General features: G+C 44.3%; 1 protein-coding gene across 1 annotated transcript in view; it reads right to left on the reverse strand.

The window, feature by feature from the left end:
• The window catches only part of LOC133350491 (deleted in malignant brain tumors 1 protein-like), a 93,704-nt gene that overhangs the window by 23,965 nt on the left and 44,448 nt on the right, over positions 1-25,291 (reverse strand). Inside the window, exons 25-27 of the mRNA XM_061564831.1 lie at positions 24,929-25,240; positions 24,299-24,661; positions 24,095-24,145 (exon numbers count right to left, since the gene is read on the reverse strand). Of these exons, the coding sequence (XP_061420815.1) occupies positions 24,095-24,145; positions 24,299-24,661; positions 24,929-25,240 (726 nt within the window). The remainder of the gene's footprint in view (positions 1-24,094; positions 24,146-24,298; positions 24,662-24,928; positions 25,241-25,291) is intronic.

A 25,291-nucleotide genomic window follows, 5' to 3' on the forward strand; every position in this document is an offset into this window, starting at 1 on the left:
CACACCCGAGACAGCTTTCCTTCGAGCCTAGTCTCATATGGGTTGGACCAGATGACGCCAAAAGGCGCACAACTCAAGGACAATGCACCATCAGAGTATGAGAGCTCGGGGCAAGCATCTACACTATGGGGACCTCATTTGCCAGTAAAAATATGATAATTGGTTCTTTACCCTTCTATCTGGCAACAAAACTGACACCTTTTTGCAAGGAGTCATGTTTGCATAGACCGCAATACCTGCAGTCATAAATACAAACAAAAGACATAACTCTGATAATGTGCACTGTCCTTGAAGTTGATTGGTCCACACCCGAGACAGCTTTCCTTCGAGCCTAGTCTCATATGGGTTGGACCAGATGACGCCAAAAGGCGCACAACTCAAGGACAATGCACCATCAGAGTATGAGAGCTCGGGGCAAGCATCTACACTATGGGGACCTCATTTGCCAGTAAAAATATGATAATTGGTTCTTTACCCTTCTATCTGGCATAGAACCAATTATCATATTTTTACTGGCAAATGAGGTCCCCATAGTGTAGATGCTTGCCCCGAGCTCTCATACTCTGATGGTGCATTGTCTTTGAGTTGTGCGCCTTTTGGCGTCATCTGGTCCAACCCATATGAGACTAGGCTCGAAGGAAAGCTGTCTCGGGTGTGGACCAATCAACTTCAAGGACAGTGCGCATTATCAGAGTTATGTCTTTTGTTTGTATTTATGACTGCAGGTATTGCGGTCTATGCAAACATGACTCCTTGCAAAAAGGTGTCAGTTTTGTTGCCAGATAAAAGGGTAAAGAACCAATTATCATATTTTTACTGGCAAATGAGGTCCCCATAGTGAAAACATTTATAGTTATATAATCTAACCGGAAAACCTATACAATGTATACTTTTATGAGGTATAGAGTTGTTTATTCATATTTGAGAAAGGGTCATGTAAGGACACCTTGAACAAATAATGAATCAACGACAGCTGGTGCATAGCCATGCGCAGGAAAGCACGGGATTGGTTGAAGACTTGGAGAATGCGATTTGGTAGGAAAGAGAAAATAGGGAGGGGAGAGTGAGAGACGGAGAAGGGACATGATTGGTGGAAAAGAGATGGAGAAGATTAGAAGAACCTTCCAGAATGTTCCAAAAAGATCGAGGAGTTTATACAAAGGGGGTGAGCTTATACAAGAGTATGCATTGTGCTGCACGCAACAACACAGTTACCAAGGATGACTCGTCTGTAACTGAGTTGTACATTGATACAATCTGAATCATCTTTAATATGTATTATGCATAGGTTTAAATTACATGCATATCCCTGCAAATTACAAGCATCTTGTATGCATGTATGTTGAACTTCTTTTCGCACCGTACGTAGCCAACCGTGCTAATCAAAGGCGCGGGGGAAGGAAAACAAACTAAACACAAACATCTGTTCTAAAGAAATACTTTTCAATCTGTTGTCTAAGTGCATGTCAATATCTGATACGAGCATGAATCTAAGGGGAAACAGTTGTATTGCTTTATTGTAATTTATGTGGTGGATTGCTTTTACATGGTTTTATGAATTCTATATTTGTATCATAAAGGCATTGATTTGTGATAACTTATATTCTATGGTTCTTTCGGTAAAGTCACGTAGATAGAAAAAATAATTATAAAATAATAAAAATAAAGTGAATAAAAATATCACGACGTTTCGATTGCAACACAAGCGATCGTCATCAGGAATAGAGAGGTTAGCCTGTGAGGGCAAGCTGCTTATAAAGGTTTAGAGATGGGCGGGGCAGCTAATGATAATGTTGAAGAAAGCTTTTACACCGGCATTAGGTCTACACCAATCAAAGCATTGCACCTCGCTCCACACACCCACACTGCTGACGGTGGAGGTTGACAAGAAAACACAAATCAAGTCATGACCCAAAGTGGTTGATGACATCTTTCCAATGATTGCTCAGTCTATAACCTTCCTCTCGGTTGAAATTGTCTCTGTGTCTGTATATATGTATGGATTCATGAACAGATCTTTGAATCTTTGTTGATAGCCAGTAGGCTTGTGATAACTTGTCCCGTGAAATCGAACATCCTTATGAGTGCTGTATAGAGCGTGAATTGCACATTATTTCAGAGTGGTGGGATTGTATAATCATACCTTGCTGAGCCGTCACAGCCTGGATCGTGAGGACGAGGAGCAAAATGACACCAGACAACATCATGCCCTGGTTTAACTCGCACCTTGGTTTAAACAAAGACAAAGACCCCCACTGTTGGGGCAAGCACTGTTACAGAGCACCTATGAAATTTGACACGGCACAATAGAGGGTTGATCTTCTTGGTTCTTTCGGTAAAGTCACGTAGTAGGGAAGTAATAAAATAATAAAAATAAAACATAATAAAACAATTCTCACGACGTTTCGGCCACAACGCAAGCAGCCGTCCTCAGGTGAAGAACATGTCTGTCGATAAGACAGAGTCTGAATGACACGTCTTAGGCTTGGAGTGTCTATTTAAGCTGGGAGGGAGGAGGAAGAGCGCCTTGACAAAATAATTTGCATATGAAGAGGAATTTAGAATATTTATGGAAAATGCGGGAATGCGAATAGTGCTAATTGTGAAATGCGTGGGAGGGGGGCGGGGGGTTTTCAAAGTCATATTATGCCCATGCATTATGCAGGATTAGCAGCATCAAAGGGAGGGGGCAGGGGCAGCACCAACAAAGAGGGTTGATGGTCAGCACCACTTTTTTCTCCCGAGTTCTGATGTTTATACACCCCACCAGGTCCTCATTTTAGGCTGAGTCGATCGAGGTAGCCCAGAACCGGATCAGATATCAGTCACTGATATTAATTTGTTCATCATGTAGATAGAAAAGTACAATTATTATTTTAGTTACTGAGAGAAGTATGTTAAGAACACATCCACATTGGACGAAAAAATAGCATTCAATTGAGCCAATGTTCATGGGATTCAAACTGCCATGTTTGGTTGTCATGAATCCAGGAAATTGGAAACCACTTGGGCAATCTATTGTTGATTTATGGCAAGAGATAAGATTATTGAAAAATTAACCCTTTCTGGATATCGACATCTCAGAACATCAAACTCTATAAATTATTCAATAGTGATGCCAAATTATTTGTTCGTGGTTTGAGCTTTAGTCAGGTAGATTACCTTAAACTGCAATGAAAAGCATCAATATATCCTATTCACCATCCTCGCTTAATTTGTATGTACAATGAACATCGATGATTGAATTTATGAAATGCTTTAATTTTAATTTGGAATAGTGACTTAAAGCTTTCGTGACTGCAGGAATTCATACTCTTTGGGTCTTTCGGTAAAGTCACGTAGATACAAAAATAATCAAAGAAATAAATCACGACGTTTTGATCGCAACACAAGCAATGGTCTTCATGTGAAAAAATACAGCAGGCGAACTGCTGAGGCAGGAGAAATATCGCGGGAGAGCTGCTGCAACAAGAGGTTATATAGGTTTGAGATGGGTACAACCCAAGGGTAAGTGGGCAGGGCTAGAGATGTAATTTGCAAGTACAGTAAATGTAAGATCGCAGAGCTAGGTATACCTCCGGCTATTGTGTTGCTAGAGATTAGCATCTCAATCTGTTAATGTAACCCCACGCTGCTGAAGAAGCCATTGTATTGCTCGAGATTAGAGATTAGCATGTCAATGTGAGACGGCTCCCGCAGCAGCGGCTGTGTTACAGGTAGGAACAATATGTTCCACACTGCCCACCAGGGATATTTTGTCTGTCTGTCTGTCGTGCATAAATATATATATGATATAAACAGCTCTTTGATTGGTGGAGACCTACTGCCGGGTACGGAGAGGGGAGGAGGGTCAGGGGAGGGGCCTAAGGAATGGGGGAGTCAGGAGAGGGGCCTGAGGGGGGGGGGGTCAGAGGAGGGGCCTAAGGGAGGAGGGTCAGGGGAGGGGCCTAAGGAATGGGGGAGTCAGGAGAGGGGCCTGAGGGGGGGGGGGTCAGAGGAGGGGCCTAAGGGAGGGGGGTCAGGGGAGGGGCCTAAGAATATGGGGGGCGGGGTAAGGGGAGGGGCCTAAGCAAGGGTGAGGGGCCGATAGTTAAGGGGGCTGGCTACCTGGCTGGCTGCCTGGCTACCTCAAGTCACGTGATCTTGTATACAGGTAGGAAAAACAGGTTCCACACTGCCCACCAGGGATTATTTGTTTGTCTGTCGTGCATATTTGTCTGTCAAATGCGCTGTCCAACCAAGTTCCTACCTGCCCACTCCGAAGGAACGTGTTAATGAGAGACATTCAGCATATTAAACACCGAGCGCCACCACCGCATCGAAGAAAAGGGAGCAGCAGCGATGTTAGTGCGACATTTAGCTTGTTAATGTAAAGACATTTAACAAGGTAATGTAACTCAGAGAGTCGGAAATAACTGCTAACAAACCTATATAACCTTTGGCTGCAGTAGCTCGCTCGCTAGATTTCTAATAGATCATGATGTTTCGATCGCCACACAAGCAATCTTCTTCAGGTGGGAGAAACAGGTTGCTGAAACAAATCCTCAGGGGTCGTCCATAAATGACATCACGCGATTTTGGCCGATTTTTGACCCCCCCTCCCCCCCCCCTAGTCACACGGCGTCACAAAAAGTCAGACCCCCCTCAAATATAACGTCACGAAGCTCTGCCCCCCCCCCAAACCATATTTCCATTTTGAAAATAAAACATGCTTCAAATCGCTTTAAACTCTTGTCATTGTAGTGCGTATTTAATGTGGCGCTGCACTCTGATGTTGTAGGAGAAAACACGTATTAAAAAGGAGGCGTTGGAAAGCTGAAATTTAGCATAAAATTCACTTGAAAATATTCGTCTAACTAATACTGCAGATGTTCAGAATATTATATTGAAATTATCTTATAATTATAAAATATTAAAAATAATTATAACTATACAAAAATACTTGAAACTTTGTAGTAGAACGAAGCAAAATGGAGAGTACAATTATAATAATCACATATTCATTCCACATAATGAAAAGTCCTGGTAGAATCACTAGAATCAAAATGTTTAATAACAATCATGAAAACATTTACAAAACGTATGCTTCTCCATTCTCCCATGGCGAAGCAAAATGCTGCTTCATGGAATAAATAAAAGGTGACCTTAGTAAATTAAAATAATAAAATAGTTAATAATGAAAATTAATCAAAATTAGTGTTGTTATATGAATTCTATTTAATTCATATTTATTTAAAGTTGCACATTTTTACGTGACGTCACATATCGTCACAAATGTCTGACCCCCCCCCCCACCCCCCCTAGGTGTGTGACGTCATTTATGGACGGCCCCTTATATTTCGAGCCGAGAGGGGTGGAAGGGGTGTTGCCGCATCGGGCAAGAGGGTGGGGGCTCAAGATTGTGCCTAAGCGAGTGGGAAATCCAAAAGATGTGATGTTTGCACTGCACAGGTTGATAATTTGTGTTAACAAAGAAGCTATAGAATTTCCTAAGAAGGAAATATTTAGGCATTTATGTCTCTACATCCACGGACATTGTAAGTTGATATCTGAGAGAGAAAAGGAGTAATCACTCGAGGTAAAGTGATAGAAATACAAAGGAGGTGACAATTACCTTCACATTTATAGTCAAATATTTCATTTAATTTCGTACACAAATACTGTAACATCAATTAAGTTTAGAATGAAGATACTAAATTTGTTACTATAACTTTATATTTCACTTATTTTATGCTTTAAAAAATGTATCACATAAAGAGCAGATGAGTGTTGCAAATTATCACATTGAAAATGTATGTTTGTTTAAATATTGAATCTTATGCTTAATGATTTTGTACATACATCTTTGTTGAGGAAGTACAAATTTAAGAAATGCCTTTCCACTGAAAGTAATAAAAAAATCAGCCGCTTGATGTGCAACCGTAACTTACAAACAAGTGGAAAATCATAATAATATCTAGAGTACAAAAAATATATGCTTGGGACACACTTTTTTGCATGCATCTGTTACATAAATTACTTTACCTCCCATTATGTACTTTATTAAGCTCAATGAGCTTTCACCTAGTTTCACACTGTATGCGATATCTATGCAGCATTCTTTTATAGCCTGTAAGAATGTATACATGGTGTCAACAAAACAGCATGGCAAGCCATGATACATCATATGTTTTGTGATATGCACTTTAAATAGTAATACAAATTGCTAAGTTATCTACAGTATAACGACTCAGCACTTAGAATTGTTATAACTACTACGTATACAATAATAAAATAAATAAAAATATAAATAACATACACGATCTTTATAACTAGGTGATTGCCCGATAAAATACAATAAGTATTCATGGAATGCAATCAAATCTCCCTCCTGAATGGCTTAAAAAACACAGTGCATGCTAAGATATAGTTAGCACCTACACTCAAGTGTATCACGGCATTGAAACAGAGATATAAACATAATTTCTAAAAACAGATGTTCATTGAAATATTATTAATTCCTGTACCTCACCATGAGGGGTAAAAATCACGTACTACATGCTCGATACACACATAGTACTGCGTGCCTGATTGCAGCTAGCTTGTGTGAATATTATTCTATTTTATGTCCAAATGAAACGCTCACCTGACAACGTCGTGTTGAAAGAGCATCAGGTACGTCGGATGCTCTGGCTGCTCCTCTCACCTGCCTTGCTTATATAGACGAATCACAGAGCCAGGTCTTTCTGAATGTACGTCACCCGACTTTGCATATCAATGACGATTGAGATCTAAACCGGTCCTTGGCTCCCCCGCCCCATTCTCCACCAATTCTATTCTATTTCGGATGTATATAGCGCCCTGTGCATTTCCAAGATTGGGGGAGTATGGTCACACAACTATAGAACAAAATAAGTCTTAATCTCCTATAATATTTCACATAATGGCAGCGGCCAGGAATAACTCATAAGCCACAAACAAACCACATTTAACAAATATGAGATTGTTTATCATGTGCAGGGTTCGGCAACAACAAAATAACAAGAATAACCATTTTTTCTGTGAAATAAAATCTATTTTTTTAAGACATTCGAATGCGAGACGGCGATCCTTAATAAATAACGCCACGAAGCAGTCCTTAAAGAGCCGCATACAGCTATGGAGCCACAAGTTGCCGACACCTGCTAAACTATTGTTAAGAGCCAACAGAACTTCTTCTAAGTCAACCGACAACTAATTGGCTTGCAATGTGAGCCAAGTATGTGTAGTGAAAAATACTGTATCACTTTCAACTTTCAACTCTTTGTAAGTCCACTCCTGATTGAGGATGTTTGTCATGGGGTTATTTTGTCATACTTGACCATGCTGGTCAGTTCAAGTTGGCGTAAAAGGGAGGCCTATGACTGGTTCAGGGATTACTTTCCATTGTCAAGAATTGAACTCGAGGGGCCGTGTTATAGTGTAGTGCATTTGAACTACTGCACCACTTCTCCACTCTACAAACTTATTACTCAGAACAAATTAAGTTACATTTTTATCTCAGCTCTCCGACAACATTTGTTTTCTGGACTTCTCAAAATAGCCGTAACGCCAATCTGACAGGTTTGTTATTCCTCCTTCCAACAACTCAGCATTGTACTTACACAAAATCATAAGGCATGTTGTCATTCTATAAAAGACAAAGGTGCAGCTCTGCAAATGCTTGTTCTTACCATTGCTGGCACAACATTCACTAGAAGTTGCTCTAGAGAGCCCCCCTAGAAGGTATTTGGCCAATTCTTCCACGCTGGCAAGATATATTGCAAGAGGTGAGAACACAACACCTTGTAACCCACCACACACGACCTGCTGATTGACTAACTGTGGTGTACCCATTCATACTGCTGGGTGGACCGATTTGGGGGAATTTTAAGCACTTGATTGTTTTCGCTGTTGAGTTGGGATATCTAATCTAACCAGTGTTCTCTGAATTGCAAATCAAGTGTGCTATCCATCACACCATGGCAGCATCTGAATTATATAACATAATTACCAAAGAACCTACAAGAACATGTACTTAGTTACATATGAACAATTCACCTTTTATTATGAGATATGAATGAGCAAAAGACTACAAACATAAAAGCCATACAGGTACTTTGTATGTGTCAACAAAAGTGGGGCTCGACTGAAATAGAAGTTACAATTAAAGTCCGAACGATTAAATTCTGATGCAATGCAATTAATACACCACCAATTAAACAATAGTGATATCGCATAGCATTTTCACTTCTCCTGCCAGGCTTTATGAGCTTTGGTAAAGTCCTTAATCACTCAAGGTAACATTACATTTGTAATGAAATACGCGGTGCATAGTTAACCGAGGGCAACTGAGGGCAAACAGGTGCACGTGAGGTTTGCACGGAGGTGTGTCCAGGGAGACCGGAGATAAGGGTTGATTGATGGGCCGACAGGCGCCAGTCTGTCGAGAGCTGAAAGAAACGCGCGAGAGGTCTCAGATAATTAGCAGAGGAATATAAGGGCGTGTGCGTGAGCGGAGCGGGGAATTGTTGCCGGGGACCAAGTGTGAAGGCATCTCGCCGCTTGCCGCTCCAGCCGTCAATGGGACCTCAACCCTCACGTCATTGCCGGGCGGGTGTTGGCTGATCCCCCCGCCCAGCACAGACGGGTGAGCGGGTCTGAGGGAGCGTAGGTGAAGGCAGCGGTGGAGGTGAAGAGACGCTGTGTGCGGAGACGTTGTGTGCGGAGACGCTGTGTGCGAGGATGCTGTGTGCGAGGACGCTGTGTGCGGAGATGCTGTGTGCGAGGACGATGTGTGCGAGGACGCTGTGTGCGGGGACGCTGTGTGCGGAGACGCTGTGTGCGGAGACGCTGTGTGCGGAGTCACTGTGTGCGAAGATGCTGTGTGCGGAGACGCTGTGTGCGGAGACGCTGTGTGCGGAGACGCTGTGTGTGAAGACGCTGTATGCAGAGACGCTGTGTGCGGAGTCACTGTGTGCGAGGACGCTGTGTGCGAGGACGCTGTGTGTGAAGACGCTGTGTGCGGAGACGCTGTGTGTGGAGTCACTGTGTGCAAGGATGCTGTGTGTGAAGACACTGTGTGCGGAGACGCTGTGTGCGGAGTCACTGTGTGCGAGGATGCTGTGTGCGAGGACGCTGTGTGCGGAGATGCTGTGTGCGGAGACGCTGTGTGCGAGGACGCTTTGTGCAAAGACGCTTTGTGCGGAGTCGCTGTGTGTGAAGTTGCCGAAAGCAGAGCTGCTGAGCGCAGGATAAGGGAGGCGAAAGGTAGATAAGAGTAGGGAGAAGTTAAACATAAGTGACCGTTAGTTGCAGGAGTGCCTACAACTGGTGCAAGAATAGGTGACTAAAATGTAAGCAGGTGACTTGTTACAACGTATCGGTGTGAGTAATTTTTGAAGACACTACACATTGACTCTATTTATATAATTTCCTTTTAGTGGATTCTGACCCTCCTTTAATTTTCAAGCACTCACCACCAGCCACAGGTATATCAACTATTCAACGAAGACCTATCAAAACCATAACCATCTCTCATAGTTTCGTGATGCAACAATCCATCTAGCTCCTGCAATGCAAGCTAATTTAATAACTCCATCTCCGCGTTGAATGTCGTCTTGGGTGTGATTCACGTCAGCCATAATCCATTTTAGCGATGTGTCCTTCCAAAGGTGACTTGCCTGCATTAAGTGAATACGATGTATCTAAGGTATTACTAACCATGTGTAATAAAGGACTTCGCCACGCTTCGCTTGGTCCCCATCCACTTTTTATGAGGTCAACACCCGCAGCCCGCTGGTCCCAACACCGGACCAGCTGTTCCTCGCGACGCACCGCGCATGCGCTCTTCCGTCAGTCTTTCAGCTCCCCTCGCTCCGCACACCGCTGGCCGACGGTGTGCTGAGCCCGTGCAGTCACGTGGCTGATGGCGCGGAATCCCTCCGGCCACCCAACGTGGTCCCGTTTCTTCACTCCAACAACTGACCCGGAGCCCTTCCGGGCTCCCACCTATATCCCCTTCACCACGTGACCCTGTCTCCTCCCTCACACCACGTGCCTTCGAACCTTCCAGATCTCGCCCCTCCATCGCGCCCTGTTGGCTCCGCCCCTAGGTTCCGCCCCCACTCACCTCGCTTCCGATTGGACCCGAGGTAAGCGGGGACCTTCGCATACGCCCCCATACTGGCTCTGCCCCTCAATACCCCGGCCCATGTGATTGGCCCAAAGGCCAACAGCGAACCCCGCTTGAGCTCGCATTACACATGTATTACTATGTCTTTTGCGAAGTTGCTTTTGACTATCAAGTACAATTTTCCATCTCTTTATTTTATCATGGTGATTGTGGTCTGCCTTCAATATATATACTCTGAATAGTTTCCATTTGTGCCTCTGGCAAATATTTTCAGTTGTTTAGCAAACGTGTTGCACATGGCTTTCGTTTTGCTTTTACTTAGCTCTAGTTCCACTCTGTAGCATTTTTTTCTTTTTTTCTGTATACCTATGTTTCTCCAACGGATTTTTCTGAAAACACTATAATGTCACAATTAATAATGTTGGCCATGTCCAAAGCATGTTTCCTCATTTAAATTACCTTCTAATATGTGTTTTACTTCCTTCAAATAAACAGTGTATCAATCATGTCTTAAACACATTTACATTTAAACACTTTATATTTCCTTATTGGAAATGTGTTGCCTAGCAATATTCAGCATTCAGTGGAACACTATGTTTTAGGAAGTGAAAAACTGTATTGTGCAAACAAAACCTGAATTTAAATAAAACACCTTCTAGAATTACAAAATAATTAACGTCCTCTGCGAACAGAACCTTTCACAACCAGTATTGTTGTGTTTAGTTTTGTATACTTTGAAAAGAGTTGACTGGTCATGCAAATTGACCCTTTAGGTTTCTGGTTACCTAAAGAAATTTGGGGTGGGGAGGCCGTGCAGTAATTTCAATACGCTATGAACTCTGGGACATAAGTGAAATTCCCAGCTATGGTTAACATAAGCGGTAAGTGATATCTGAACAGATCCTGGGCCTCCCCTTCCTTCCACCAACCTGTAAACAACCCTCATGATGCATATGGATGGGATGCGGTCATCCAGCTGTGGATATACAGGACTGAAAATATTTATTATATGTAAAGATATCTTACAACATTTTCTGAACACACTTACTGAGTGTAAATTGAGGTGGCATTAGCCATAAGTACTAAAAACATTACTATTCAGCCTACCTACTGCATTACCTATACAGACATTTCACAGCATGGGGAGGCCTTTATCCAGCAGTGGCTTGATCAGGGGCTGCTAATTACTAACAATAATGTTGATAATAATGTTATTATTAAGGCATAGTTTTATCTTTTCGTTTAAATAGCTTTCAATTTCCTAGCAATACCCATGTTGTTTCAAGTACATCTCCCAGTAGATTAAGTTTCCTAAGTTGAGAAATAAGGTAGTGTCTAATTTCTTACTTGATTCAATTACATTTAAACATGTAAGTCTAGTAGTAAACAGTATCCTGAAACTGGAAGATTGTATGTCAGGCAAGCCACCTACAAGCTGTACAACATTGATGTATTGGTCGACATGAGTACATGACAATTCATGAAGGATTCTCTTTAACAGTGCAAGCTTTGTATTTGGTTTATTAGTAAACATTATTATCCGACCACTATTGCAAGAATACACTTCTGTTCTATTCTTGTGTATGGCAAAATATGTTCATCTGGAGCGCCACTGTGGCGAGATGTTAACTGCCTCGCCTGGTATACAGGAGGTTGTAGATTCAATCCCGACTGACGCCTGGATATTTGGAGTTTGCATGTAGTTGCGTGGATTTTTCTGCGGGTCCTCTGGTTTTTCCCTCCACATTTAGACACATGTGTTTAGAGTATTTGGCTGCTTTAAGTTTCCACATGATAAGCCACTTCGTTGAGCTCTCATTTGTGACGCTTCTGAAAAAATATATACGTATCTCAGTGGGCCGTAACTGGTAAAAATAGTTAAAGTGCAAATTTCAAGGCCAGCAAGCCACACCCAACACAGCCAAATGTCATGTTTTGTTTACGTAACGACACGTTTATTTTTAAGCAATATAACCCAAAAACCCCTATTATGGATAATTTTGGTCGTGAAAGCCTACGTGTTAAGTTGATCTCTGGGTTGGCTTCTCCAGACTTTTTGGCACCCAGTGCTATGAAGCTGCTTTGTTTTCTCCAATTGACACATCCTACGAGGAGGTCCTCGGGAAAGTATTTTCTTCTCCAGAATCCGTGTGAACACAGATTTCCCTTAACTGCTTCTTGTGGTGTATTATTCCCTCTCATGAAGCTCAGCTCCGGTCTGACTAGGGCCTCTTCCGTATGGCCTGCGCTGCCTTGAGTTTTCTGATGTGAAACACATGTGCTGGGTGCCAGGCTGTATTTTTTTCTCCTTCAATGTGCATATCTCTGTGTTCTTTCTCCTCATTTGCAAATCATCATTGTTCTTGCATATTGTAAACAAATATATATTTCATGTTCTTCCGTGGTTTGTAACCTTGAATACATATTTCACGTTTAGTCGTGGAAAATTGGTACAGAAAAAAACGAAAATGTTTCCTGGGCACTGGTCCTCATGTTCAGCATTTCACATGAAGCTGCCCTAACCCATCATCAAATCCTGAATGATGACTCAGGTCTACGGTAATTGCAATTGGTAATATAGGTATTCCTCGGTTAACGAAGTAGATGCGTTCCACAGTGTCATTTCGTCATTAGAAACTTCATGACCAGAGATAGATATAACATGGGAAGCATAGGGATGCGTTCCAGGACTTCAGAGAAGGAGGTACAATAGGAAAACATTGCTGCACAGTAGCCTTCACTGTCTGTTTGGTTTAAAATGGCTTTTAAGATGTGGACTGTGCTAATCCTAACGAAGGCGCTGCTTACATTTTAATCTATCCCGCCTCTACGCTCCTTATGATCTGAATTTCGTTTCCAGAGAGACGGATTTATGCCGCACTACTTGCCCAATAAGGTCACTAGCACTCGATGGTTGGTTGGATGACATAATGAGGGAAGTAAAATCACTTTATCACTGCAAATAAGATTTTATCAACACGAGGGTCTCAAACAATGGCGGGCGGGCGGTCGAGTGGGAAGTCTGACGAAGCACGACGCTGATTGCGCCGAGTGAGGGAGACTCGTGAAACTCTTCGCTGATTTTTCTTCTTGGTTCTTTCGGTAAAGTCACGTAGAAGGGAAGTAATAAAATAATAATAATATTATTTTATTATTATTTTATTATTTTATTACTTCCCTTCTACGTGACTTTACCGAAAGAACCAAGAAGATGAATTCCTGCAGTCACGAAAGCTTTAAATCGAAAAATCTTCGCCGATTGCCTGCTGGTAATGTAGGGTCAACAAACCCCACTCAGGTGCGTTTACGGGACACGCACAGCATTTTAAACTTTACTCTTTTGAATTGATTTGTATCATTTCTGAAGATATAATGATATATTTAAACAGGGGGGCGATGGGGCCTTCTGCGGGCGACTTCATGGGGATGGTTTAGTTTTATTTGTATGTGTTTAGGTGATTAGTTTACCTTTCTTATACTGTGCACTACTTTCATGTTTTTGTACTGTTTGGTGTTCTAACGTTCTTACCCGCCCCTACTGTACAAGAGCTTCATATCTCATCTATTTATATTTATCAAAGTTATAATATGATTACATGAATTCAATAATATTCATGTATGGTGGTTGTCATTTTTATTGTTTTCATTCTCAAAACCCCAAGACCTTGCTTATTAATTTAGACAACTCGGTTGTCTAGCCAGGTTTTTTTTTCTCATCGTCTCCTTGTCATGGGACACTTCCCAGACAATAGGGTGCCATCTATTTAATGCCTCCGGAAATAATTGTCTGTCCACTGGGAGGCAATAAAACGCTTTCAGGCTGGGGTGGCTGGCCTCCACCTCATAAAAATTTATCGAGCGACTTAAAAAAAACCTTATCACAACCGGCCATCAAAGGACTGGTCCTGTGGTTTTCAAAGTTCTCACCCTGGTTATAATTAACTTTTTTGTCCAGTCTGTTGCTTCAACCCTGGGCATAGCAGCAAATGTACACAGATATACAAGTAAAACATAGCATTCAGATATCACATTCAAAAATAATTATTGGAAAATGCAGATATACAACACCAACAAAGGTTGCCGAGTGGCTCAGGATTCAAAGCAATTAGCTTGAAGCTAGCTTTTAGTCGCCCATAATTCAACTGGGGTTCTCAATTATAGAGTTGTCTCCGCTTATTTGCTCATGACTAATCAAATTTGTAAATTACAAAAAATATATATTTTAACAGACTTTGACTTTAAAAACAACTTTATTCCTTCAGCGGCAATTGCGCTGGAGTCTTTCCAGTATACGAGCCTTTATGGAAACATCCCCAGTTGTTTTTTAACAGTACCCTCTTCATTGTTCAGCCAGCATTGGTATAAACATGGGCATTTTCGTTCTTTTGTCTATCATGTGTATCAGACCTCCCCTCCCCCTCTCTGTCCATTGTGTTGGCGTGTGCAGCAGCAACCGCGTCCAAGCCGTCGTTCAATTTGTTGCCCCTCCCCCTCCCGATGAGTTGTACTAACATTCTGATGAGCTCCCCCCCTCTCCTCCCCCCTTCAACTTGCTTATAAGGGACTAGCTGTACTACCCGGCTTCGCCCGGGACTTGTATCTACCACGGCCGGCCGCCTTTGTCTCCCCAGTGGCGATGTTAATACGCTACAGTAGTTAAGTTACTCGTTTGAGGCAGAGTCGACCTAGGGGAGGTTCAAATAATCGTCACCGGTGGTGGCCGTGAGCGGGAATCGAACTGGGTTTGCCGGGTTGGTAGCGCAGCGTAGCGTTAAGCACTACACCCACCGCTCCTCACACACCACACACGCACAGACACACACACAGACACACACACAGACACACGCAGACACACACAGACAGAAACACACACACAGACAGCACGCTAACCACTACACTACCGCTCCCCACACACCACACACGCACACACACAGACACACACACAGACACACACACAGACACACACACACAGACACACACACACAGACACAGGCAGCACGCTAAGCACTACACTACCGTTCCCCCTACACAACACACGCGCGCGCGTCCATAGGTACACATACACGCGCTTGCTGCAGACACACACGACTTTCAGGGTGCATACGGCAGTAAACGACTGAAATAATAAAGCGGCAATGCTGTGTAAGGAACGCCTTAGACCCGCATTATACATTTGTGTAATGCGAGCGTAAACACACAAACACACACAAACACATACACAATACACACACACATACATGCAGACACACAGACAGACACATAACACACATACATACACACACATACAAACACAGAAACACATACACACACATACATAGACACACACATACATACACACAAACACATCCACAGACGTACATACACACATACATACAGGCACGCAGACATACACATAAACACATACAAAAAAACCCACATACATACACACACACATACATACACACAAACACATGCACACACATACATACACACATGCATACAGACACACAGACATACACATAAACACATACACATGACCCGGCTTCGCCCGGGACTTGGATCCACCACGGCGGCAAAACCGACATACATACACACACAGACATACACACAAACACATACACACACATACATACACACATGCATACAGACACACAGACATACACATAAACACATACACATGACCCGGCTTCGCCCGGGACTTGGATCCACCACGGCGGCAAAACCGACATACATACACACACAGACATACACACAAACACATACACACACATACATACACACATGCATACAGACACACAGACATACACATAAACACATACACATGACCCGGCTTCGCCCGGGACTTGGATCTACCACGCCCAGCCGCCTTTGTCTCCCAAGTGCCGATGTTAATACGCCACACCAGTTACTCGTTTGAGGCTGAGTGGACCTAGGGGAGGTTCAAATAATCGTCACCGGTGGTGGCCGTGAGCGGGAATGGAACTGGGTTCGCCGGGTTGGTAGCGCAGCGTAGCGTTAAGCACTACACCCACCGCTCCTCACACACCACACACGCACAGACACACACACAGACACACGCAGACACACACAGACAGACACAGACAGACACACACACACAGACACACAGACAGCACGCTAAGCACTACACTACCGCTCCCCACACACCACACACGCACACACACAGACACACACACAGACACACGCAGACAGACACAGACAGACACACACACACACAGACACAGACAGCACGCTAAGCACTACACTACCGTTCCCCCTACACAACACACGCGCGCGCGTCCATAGGTACACATACACGCGCTTGCTGCAGACACACACGACTTTCAGGGTGCGTAAGGCAGTAAACGACTGAAATAATAAAGCGGCAATGCTGTGCGAGGAACGCCTTAGACCAGCAACACATTTGTGTAATGCGAGCGTAAACACACAAACACATACAAACACATACACACACATACATACACACAAACACATACACACAGACATACACATACACACAAACACACACATACATGCACACAAACACATACACAATACACACACACATACATGCAGACACAGACAGACACATAACACACATACATACACACACATACACACACATACATAGACACACACATACATAGACACACACATACATACACACAAACACATGCACACACGTACATACACACATACATAGAGACACGCAGACATACACATAAAGACATAAAAAGAAAACCCACATACATACACACACACATACACACAAACACATACATACACATACATACATAGAGACACACAGACATACACATAAACACAAACACACATACACATGACCCGGCTTCGCCCGGGACTTGGATCCACGATGCCCCGCCGCCTTTGTCTCCCCAGTGACGATGTTCACACACGACAGCAGTTACGCTTTTGAGGCTGAGTGGACCTAGGGGAGGGCCAGGTCCGTTTCAAATAATCGTCAGCGGTGGTGGGCGTGAGTTGGAATCGAACTGGGGTCGCTCAAGCACCTTAATGACTTTTTGTACAAAGAACATATAAAGAATCTATTATAATAACCAGGCAAGAGTCCACATTATAGACTGCCAGTACACGCACTCAGCTTCATAAGCAGGCTAGAGTGTACATGATAGAGTGGCAGTACGCTCACCGAGCTTAATAAGCAGGCTACAGTGTACATGATAGACTGGCAGTACGCTCACCCAGCTTAATGAGTATTTGTACAGTGAACATTAAAGTAATCGATTGTTGGCGCGTTGGGTTTAAAAGTAATATTAATAGCACACATTGTGGTGGGGGTGTAGTGAAGAGTAGGAAAAACTTTGATGAATTTACCTCAGAGTGGCGTGGTGGGTGTCGAGGCCTAGTAGCGTGCAAAGCCTGCGGCCTCGCCTAAAATTGTCGGCTTGGAAGAGGCAGGGTACGGGTGGCGTTCCTTCCCCCCCCCCTAGCGCTCCAACAATACTGTGTAATGGCTATTATTTAATTAAATACGGAGCTTATGAAAGTGGCGAAGGCGTGGCTAGCCGTTGGCAGGGGCAACCGCCGTCCAATGAAACTGCAGCCCTTGGCGAAGGCGTGGCTAGCCGTTGCCAGGTCCAATGAAAGCGGCGAAGGCGTGGCTAGCCGTTGCCAGGGGCAACCGCCGTCCAATGAAAGTGCGTATGGGCCAAAGTCCACACACACACACACAGACAGACAGACATGAACGATTTTATATATATAGATTACATCTTGAATCATTGCCTCACTTGATGCAGCTAATTCGGCTGTGACGGTCCCACCTGATGACGGAGACTTGTGTTGCCTCCGAAACGTCGTGATTTTTTTTGTTTTATTTTATTTTATTTTCATTAATTTTGATGTTTTACCTACGTGACTTTACCGAAAAAACCTAAGAATATGATTCCTTGCAGTCACGAAAGCTTCAAATCTAGAAAAAAAAATAAACAAACACCGGCCCACGCGCCGCACCGCGACGCGTAGCATTGGCACCAGTCACCACACCATCCGCACAACATCGCCACCGCCCCACAACCAGTGTCCGATGTGCAAAACAAATGGCTACAGACTTACACACACACAAAAATGCCATTACATTTGTATTGTCAAATTATGGTTTATTCTAGCGGCGACACATCCAGCTGTTGCGGGGCTATGAAAGGCATTCCCCTAATGTACTTAAAAAGGGCCTCACTTCAGAAATAGATATTAGCTTCAGATAGTGTTATATCATTTTCCAGGGCCTGACACTTTGATACGCTGCAGAGTTCTCAATGGCAATGCTTTCTTCGTGACAAGACACACAGGCCACAATTTTAACGTACCTGAGATAAAAGAAAATATTTTAATAATAAGATCATGGTCAAGTTGCTAATTTTAGCAGGGGCCTTTTGTCTTGAGATTTAAAGGCAGATATGTTGAGCTAGATTGCCTAGCATGCTTTCTACTATGGCTGTGATCTCTCATGGTGAACATTATGCAAAAGCACATTCAACACGCACCACACATCTGCCTTAGAATATTTTTTACTGATAGGAACCTCTGGTTACACCAGCCCACAGGGGATTATTTTGTTCGTCGTGCATTCCAAATATGGGAGGGGTGGGTGGGGCTGGGTGGAGAGGGGAGGGTGGGGAGAGAGGGGCTGGGTGGGGAGGGGCTGAGTTTGGCCTCGACGAATCCCCGATGACCCTGATGCGCGGTGGTTTTTAGCGGTCGGGTGTCTGGTACATCGCAAACTTGCCTGGGTGGGGCCGTAGCTGTCGAATGAGGCGGTGGACGTAATGGCCTCCATGATGTCCCCACGACGCTTGGCATCCCCGCACGAAGTAACGAAGCTGGCCGCAGCGGAGCAGGCGAGCCTGGGCACCTGCGGCAAGGTGCCGAATCGGACCGGGATTGCAACTCCCAGAGCTACATTGGCGTCCCCCGTCACCGTCGGTCCCCTCCGCGATCCACTGCCGTCACGTCCCCCGTAGACTCAATTTCTTCCTGCGACGGCTCCACAACAATCTTGGATGGTGGGCCAGCAAATTCGTCTCCAAGCCAAGATTTTCCGATCCATGCAGCCACACAAGTCCGTATTCGCAAGGTTTCGCACGCTTGCAGGCACCACTCGGGCCCAACGGTGGGTCATATACTGCCGACAGCTCCTTGTAGGCATCCTGAAGCATAGCCCTCTTTTCTTCCGGAATGGCCCAGAACACTTCAAGGCCATCATCGTCTACAGCCATAGGCAAAGCTCTCAACACCTTCTCCATCCAGCCGACAGACCGGTATGCTGCTCCAAACTGGTGGGTGAAGGCATTCTAATCTCCTCCCGCCGCCGTAAATTCTCTGATCAAAGGCAACCTTCGTGGTTGCTCGGTGACCACTCGCCTCGCCGCCCGAGATGACACCGCCTCTGCTGCCTCCCGCGCAGGGTTAAAAATGGTGGCCGTTGGTTGCGTTGCCACCCACAAAATGGCGGCCCCCAACCGTGTGTCCTCCAGTGCAGGAAACCCTGACCGCGGGCGGCCGCTCCACTATCCGCGGCTGCGCTGGCTGTCGAAGTCGCCGCTCTCTTCATCACCACCTGCTCAGCGATGGTCAAAAGGAGCCGATCTGCCTTCGTCACCAGGTCTTGCCACTCTTCCGTCACAGGTGCCGCTTTTTCTGCACACTCGGGCTTCATCACCTGGCTCCCGGGGCTGCTGGGGGAAGGACTTGGTCATTTCCTTTCTCCGTCTCTGAAGATGCTACAGGTGGATTCTTACCAATGCCTTTCTTCGGCAGTTAACAATAGCCACTTCTGACACCACTGTAATGTATCTCGTAGAGACACCGTCTTGTCTTTGTATATTTATTATGACTAAGGTCCGCTGACAACTCAACGAGTAACCATGAGTGACTATATACACTTGGGAAGTTACACGACTCTATTCTGGGATAACACATCTCTAGTCTCAATACAACTCAAACGATGGAGACAACCCGTTCCAAGGCAACAATGATTTCCCACACCAACAGTCCCCAGGTCTGGTTTGTGCCGGTTATTATGCCTCACCCGATCCAGCCACGCCCTTATTCCTGAATTCTCCTCTATCGTTTCATACCGTCTTTACACATGTTTAAGACAGGCCGCATCCTCTGCATGGCTCTCCCCCCAAATGGGGGCCAATAAAAAAGATACATGTTCATTACCCTACAAAAGCAGGGACTGGTTGGCAGCAGTGAATTAACAAAGGGCAGGAAGAAGGGGTGGGTGAGGGAGAGAGTCTATAACCATTCCAACTAGAGACTGGTGCCAGTCTCTAGTTGGAATGGGGTTGGAATAGTCTTTCCAGTTTGTCCAGACAATTTTGCCATGTGGGTTTGGTTTTAAATTCCATAAAAGATCAGTGCACCCGAGAGGCCTACCTCTGTACCACAGTTGAAAGTCAATAGCCTGAGAACTAGGGACATATCTGGGCACAGCCAGATGGCCTTTATGGTGCCGTGGACATCTAGGAGCAGGTCTGGGGAAGTTTAAGCCCTCCTTTCATTAGTCAGATGAAGTCCAATCTCCTCTCTCGTGGATCCGCAGCATGGCCGGGTAAAGCAGCTTTGAGTGCACACGCTTCCCTTCCCATCACCTCTATGTAAATGGAAGTTTCATGGTGCAGTCTTTGAGTTTAGGATGCAATGTGGACTGTGGAATCAAAGGCATTGGATTCCACTAGAAAACACCCTGGGAGTTAATGCCACCAGGCTGGGATCACCAGGTCAAGGCACCCCAGAAAGCTCCAAAGCCAGCCCAAACCCAAGGTGAGCGAATAAAGGTTACAGTACATCCTTCTGTTGTTGGTAATGTGCGCAAGATGGTGCTGGTATTTTTAGTTGCATATATGCAGGCTCAAATTGAGGCCCTCCCAATTTGAAATGCTCACTGCCACCAGTGGGGCCATGCAGTCTTCCCCCTGAAAGGGAAAGCCATGGCAAGGTCACATGGCCCCCTTGGGTGGAGGGTGTGTAGGCCTCCTTTTGGCTAGGTTCATGCCCCTCAGAAGGGCCCCACCGCTCTAAATGGATATCCACAGATTGAACCATTAAATAATTTCACACCAAAAACCATTCACCAATAAGTCACGTTGCCTTTACCACACTGCCCTTGCCAGGTCGGTGCATGAGGCCACAATCGTGTTGAAGGCTTTGCAGCATGAATCTGGTAAATGGTACACCCTCAGGGAGGAAAGGGAGTGCCTCCCCAGGGAGGGCTACGTGGAATGTCCTCCCATACCAAATAACGAGGACAATGGGAGAAAGGAGAGACATGTTGGGGGGGTGGCCTCAGTCTGCAGCCAGGCTCGTCGGCAGAGCAGAGGGCCATGTGACTCCCCGGAGTAGCAGCAGCTAGGACAGCTGAGATTGGTGCACGAGAGCCAAGCTCGGGCCGGCTCCTGCTGCACTCAATGGCTCTGCATTGTGCCAGCTAGCCAATTCCAACACTGGCTCGTGTAGGCCGAGAGATAGTACAAGTTTCAGATTTAACTAAAAGCAGTTCAAAGGTGTGTGGATACAGTAAAAATAGGCATCGAATCCAAGATGGGGTATAGGAAAAAGTACTTTTATTTTAGATCTGCAACGGAAGAAGCTGCAATTTGACAAGAGCCATTTCCAAAAACACATTTAAACCCAATCCTGCCTCACCAACGGTGCACATCATTAGCAGTTCTGAACAAGTAGGTTCATGTGTAAAAAGACAAACCCAGGCATTCATAAATTCAGCTGTGGGGTTCAACGCGTAGAACAAATTTAGGAACACTTGGGGGAGGCATTTAGGACCCAAAATTGATGGAAAGTGTTTGGGCCATTTCACAGCTAGACAATTGAATTTGTATTTCACGATCAACATTGCGTTTTGACAGTCTCGACACCATGTGTCTTCTGCCACAACAGGATTGTGTAAACAATGGATTAATGTAAAAGTTACATGTACAAAAAGCCGTTTCTACCAATTGGTTGCAAATGGCTTAGAAATTGCAAAGTACCAGTTAGCAAATTTCAGACCCTTCAAATTGTGCAATTAAGTGCAGAAAAGCTGTAAGTGGCATTCAAACGTTCATGTAGTGCATAGTTAAGTGGTCGTCTTCGAGTGTACAGGTTAAGTAGAGGTAGATTCTGAAAAACAGCGAAGTGAAGAACGGTTAGGGAACACAAATTAAAAGGACATCTGGGGAATGTTCAACTTGACTCGAATGCCACCTTTCATAATTTACGTGGTGATAAAATGCTAGGTATAAAAATTGCCCCCCATAATTACCGACAGAGCCGACCAATCCTGCACGCCATGCATGGGCCCTAGCTTTAGCTGTATGGCAAACATTTTTAGCTCTACCTTTGAAGAAAAAAACTTTCCATTTTCATAGATTTCACTTGACCCGACTTTATTACGTCGAGTCTCAGGTGAACAGGCCCATGGACTGGTTGAGATAAACAATGGAGCCCACAAAGCGTTCGTTTTACGTCGAAATACAAGAAATTGCCAAGCTTAAAAAATGCAACATCTTTAAAATGCAGCCAGCATAAATATAATTAAATTATTCATGGTCAACTTTAGTGTTATACAAAAAACACACACCAGCACCCTCAAATTTAAAAGCAAACATTGTTGTAATAAACAATTGTAATGTCAGAAAACACAATTTGGAAATTATATTGGAGATGTACATACCACTGCAAACGACACCAGCATCTTCACCATGAACGCAGTTGTGTTGCCCCCATGGCAGATGAGGACAATTTCCTAAAGAGGACTCAGATCCATTGCATGTCACATCATCCAACAATATGGCACCAATGCCCTGACCAAAGTAGGCATTTGATTGGGCAGAAAGAGCAGCTCCACAGCCGACCTTTCGGCAGACAACCTGGGCATCATTGATGCTCCAGTAATCGTCACAGACCGTGCCCCAGGAGCCAGCATAGAGGACCTCCACCCTGCCTTGACATGGGTTTCTTCCTCCAACCAGGCGAATTGCTGATTCTGGGAGTGATTGTTGAAAGGCAAAAGTTTCAGATATAAAATCACATGCTACCATTTGGAACCAAACTGTCATTCAAGGATGTATCAATTACAAATTCTAAACTCACCAATCGGTTGAGATGTCGGCTGGCTTTTAGTGGGTGATGAGCTTGTTTGAGCTGCAACCAATAAAGCGAATGTTAAAATGGCGTTTTCCTTTATCTGACACAAGGACAGTGAAATACACACAATAAACTGGCATTGCAATGCGACCTTTTAATACTAGACACACATTAGCACTTAAAGTTTAAATGAAACATTTTGAGATGTACACACCACTGCAAATGACACCAGCATCTTCACCATGACCACAGTTGTGTTGCCCCCATGGCAGATGAGGACAATTTCCTAAAGAGGCCTCAGATCCATTGCATGTCACATCATCCAACAAGATGGTTCCAATGCCCTGACCAAAGTAGGCATTCGATTGGGCAGAAAGAGCAGCTCCACAGCCGACCTTTCGGCAGACAACCTGGGCATCATTGATGTTCCAGTAATCATCACAAACCGTTCCCCAGGAGCCAGCATAAAGGACCTCCACCCTGCCTTGACATGGGCCTACTCCTCCAACCAGGCGAATGGCCGTCTCTGCGAATTAAAGAAATGTACACCGAATAAATTGGCAAGCTTTAATATAGACTAATGAGAAATCATAATCGGGTTCTCCTTTTCCTACAACAAAACCGAATCCTTGTAAAAAGACTTCAGTTTTGTTGAAAGAAAAAAGGGGGAAAACCCTATTATTATATTTTAGTACTGGCAAAGGAGGTCTAATGTAAAGGAGCCATCATGTTCATGCTTTCCTAATGTTGATGATTTGAAACGTAAATTTTTTTTTAACGTGGTTGTTATGCGTATTTAGGAGAAACCTCCATTAGAAAGTATGAATTTGAATCTCCATTTCTTGACAAATTGATACTCACCAGGGGGTTGGGTTGTTGGCTGTCTTGTAGTGGTTGATGTACTTGTTTGAGCTGTAACCAATTAAGATTTCTCACTTTAAAAAAGGTATTGAATTGAGACAAGTCAAGATACTGCATTAACTTTTGTAAATAAAAACAGCAAACAACCATTTAATATTAGAAAATAACATTTGTAACTATTAAAACATTTTGAGATGTACACACCGGTGCAAATGACGCTAGCATCTTCACTGTGGCTACAGTCATGCTGTCCCCATGGGCGATGAGAACATGATCCCAGAAAGGATTCAGAACCATTGCATCTGACATCATCCAGCCAGATGGTGCCAATGCCTTGACCAAAGTAGGCATTTGATTGGGCAGAAATTGGAGCTCCACAGCCGACCTTTCGGCAGACAACCAGGGCATCGTTGATGTCCCAGAAATCATCACAGACCGTGCCCCAGGAACCAGTGTAGAGGACCTCCACTCTGCCTTGACATGAGCTTCCTCCTCCAACCAGGCGAATCGCTGATTCTGGAGAGATGGCGATTGTAAAAAGCCAATAGTTTATTATAGTATCACATGCTACCATTTGGAATCAAACTTTGACTGCAGGACGTATCTATTTTACATCAATTACAAATTCTAAACTCACCAATCGGTTGAGAGGTCGGCTGGCTTGTGGTGGGTGATGAGCTTGTTTGAGCTGTAACCAATAAAGTGAATGTTAGAACGTGGGTTTTTTACCCAAGGCCCAGACAGTGCAATATTTATCTGTTAATGTAATAAACAGTATATATTAGACGCATGAGCACGGCATGTTTAAATAAAAATTTTTTGAGATGTACACACCACTGCAAATGACACCAGCATCTTCAGCATGAACGCAGTTGTGTTGCCCCCATGGCAGATGAGGACAATTTCCTATAGAGGACTCGGATCCATTGCATGTCACATCATCCAACAAGATGGCGCCAATGCCCTGACCAAAGTAGGCATTTGATGGGGCAGAAAGAGCAGCTCCACAGCCGACCTTTCGGCAGACAACCTGGGCATCATTGATGTCCCAGTAATCATCACAGACCGTGCCCCAGGAGCCAGCATAGAGGACCTCCACCCTGCCTTGACATGGGCTTCCTCCTCCAACCAGGCGAATGGCTGTCTCTGTGGATTAAATAAATTTACATTCGTAGTGACAAATGGGTCACTACGGCA

The sequence above is a fragment of the Lethenteron reissneri genome, chromosome 34 (genome assembly GCF_015708825.2).
Source record: "Lethenteron reissneri isolate LAM-NWPU_2019-01 chromosome 34, ASM1570882v1, whole genome shotgun sequence".
NCBI classification, from domain to species: Eukaryota; Metazoa; Chordata; class Hyperoartia; order Petromyzontiformes; family Petromyzontidae; genus Lethenteron; species Lethenteron reissneri.